Source organism: Athene cunicularia, unplaced genomic scaffold (assembly GCF_003259725.1).
Source record: "Athene cunicularia isolate RWA unplaced genomic scaffold, athCun1 SCF_13, whole genome shotgun sequence".
Classification (NCBI taxonomy): Eukaryota; Metazoa; Chordata; class Aves; order Strigiformes; family Strigidae; genus Athene; species Athene cunicularia.
This window is the reverse complement of record NW_020799189.1, coordinates 76,758-79,079: the sequence shown is the minus strand read 5'-3', so window position 1 is coordinate 79,079 and position 2,322 is coordinate 76,758. Positions and strand designations below refer to the sequence as shown.

At 67.2% G+C, this 2,322-nt stretch overlaps 1 protein-coding gene across 1 annotated transcript; it reads right to left on the bottom strand.

The window, feature by feature from the left end:
* Positions 1 to 10: 10 nt before the first annotated feature.
* Positions 11 to 2,318, bottom strand: LOC113490544 (ELAV-like protein 3; the record flags this gene model as incomplete). The annotated part of the gene is made up of 4 exons (XM_026867067.1): positions 11 to 1,250; positions 1,417 to 1,455; positions 1,658 to 1,874; positions 2,168 to 2,318. Coding segments are annotated over 4 exons (732 nt in total), but the record flags the coding sequence as incomplete, so codon positions are not given.
* Between the last annotated feature and the right edge of the window lie 4 nt (positions 2,319 to 2,322).

The window sequence follows — 2,322 nt, the reverse complement described above, 5'->3', positions numbered from 1 at the left end:
TGGGGGGGTGTCTGTCCCGGAGCACCCCGGGGGGCGGGACACCCCTAAGGGAGGGGGGGATCCCCCTTCTCCCTGTTTGGGGGTGCACAACCCCCCCAGAGGAGGAAAAAAAAAGGGGGGTGGGGGGCGTGTGTTGGTCTAGCACCTGCAGACCAGGCGCTGCGGGGGGCCGGGAGCTCCGGGGGTACCTGGGCTGTCGGAGGTCTCCGCGGGTTCCAGGCACGGGGAAAGGGGCGGGGGGGGCCCACCTCAAGGGTCTCTGCAGTGCCCAGGAGGATCCCCCAATACCTCTGGGTGCTGGGGGGAGTCCCCGGGTCTTTGGGGCGCTCACGGCTTTTCCTGGGGACTTCAGAGGTGACCTTTCCTCCGAGTCCAGACTCCTTCACAATTCCCAGAGTTTTCAGGGTGTCTGGGGGGTTCCCAGCGTGTCCTCAGTGTCCTGGGGGCTCTCCAGACTTTCCAAGGTGGTGGGACAGGCAGCTCTTCAGGGGTGCCCCCTCCATCTCCTTGGCCCCACAGTGTCCAAGAGCTTGGGGACACCTGGGGGAGTCCTCAGAGGGTCCATGGTGCCTAGGGGGGGAGGCGGGGATGTCCATGGTATCCAGGTTGTCCTTCAGGTGTCCCCGTGGTGTCCTTGGTGCCATGGAGGGGGTCCCCAAGATCTCCAGGTGTCCGGGGCAGTTCTCCATGGTCTCCAGGGTGGGGAGGACCCTACAGCATCCTTGGTGCCTGGGAAGGGTGCCCACAGTCTCCAGGGTATCCTTAGGGTGTCCCCACAGCGTCCTTGGCGTTCATGGAGGGGGTCCCCAAGGTCTCCAGGGGGGTTCTCCATGATCTCCAGGGTGTCCTTGCTCGTGGGGGTCCCCGTGGCCTGGTGATGCCAGGGGACCCAGTCCCAGGGGCCGGGAAGCCAGCGGGGTGGGGCTCAGGCCTTGTGCTGTTTGCTGGTCTTGAAGGAGACCTGGAGCACGCGGTCGCCCAGGCGGTAGCCGTTGAGGCTGGCGATGGCCATGGCCGCCTCCTCGTAGTTGGTCATGGTGACAAAGCCAAAGCCCTTGCACTTGTTGGTGGCGAAGTCACGGATGACCTTGACGTTGGTGACAGCACCAAAGGGCCCGAAGAGCTGCCAGAGGACACTCTCGTCCGCCTCGGGTGCCAGGTTGTAGACGAAGATGCACCAGCCAGCGCCGGGGGCCCCCAGGCCCACCCCGGCCAGCCCTGGCACTGCCTCGATGGCCAACGGGGAGAACCTGGGCAGCAGCGACAGCGGGCTGGCCTGGGGTCAGGGCGTCCGGACGCCGGGTTACCCCCCCAGGACACATGGGTGCCCTCCTGCCAGGGCCCCCCGCCTGCATACAGAGCTGGGGGTGCAGAGCTGGACTAGGGGGGGACTGGGTGGTGGGGAGGGGCCGTTACCTCTTCACGCCGTAGGCCACGTTCAGCAAATTGTCGAGCCTGGAGAGGACAAGAGGCCGTCAGGAGGGGACACAAGGGTGGCGTCTCTGTGCCCTGGGGGTGTCCCATGCCCTGTACTGGCCCCATCCCCTGGGGAGCATTTGTGTGGCGTTGGAGATGCTCCCACACCCATCTCCTGAGGGGCGCTCCCATTCCTGGGGGTGTCCCACCCCCCGGGGACCCCCTGGCACGTCGGGCTCACCGGAAGCGCTGGGGGGGGTGATGCAGAGCACCATAGCGGCGGGTGCTGGGGCAGAGGCTGAGCAGGGCCCCCCCTGACTTCTGGCCTGGGCTGTTGGCGAACTTGACAGTGATGGGCTCGGCGGCGCCCAGCGGTTTCTGCCCGTGCAGTCCCCGGACGGCCTCTTCTGCCTCCACGCGCTTGTCGAAGCGGATGAAGCCCACCCCCCGCGAGACACCTGCACACAGGGCAGCCAGGGGACAGAGCCCTGAGACCCCGCTGCGCGGGAGCCAGGCATCCAGGGAGTCACAGGCACAGACCCACCCGTGGGACCCCAGCACCTGGGGGATCCCCCCCAGGCCCACCCATGGGACCCCCATGTCCAAGGAACAGCCTCCCTCCCAGACACCCCACTGCCCACCCCTGGGACCCGGGCACCCAGGTGACATCCCCCCACCCTGCAGACCCTCCTGGGAACCCGGGCGCCTGGGCAGCCCCCTCCTGCCAGGGGACCCAGGCATCCAGGCACACCTGTGACCTGGTCTACGAGGATGCGGGAGGTGATGATGCGGCCGTACTGGGAGAAGAGCTGCTCCATCTCCTTCTGCCCCATGGCCTTGGGGAGGCCGCTCACATAGAGGTTGGCATCACGGATGGAGGCTGAGCTGGGCCGAGCGTAGGACACC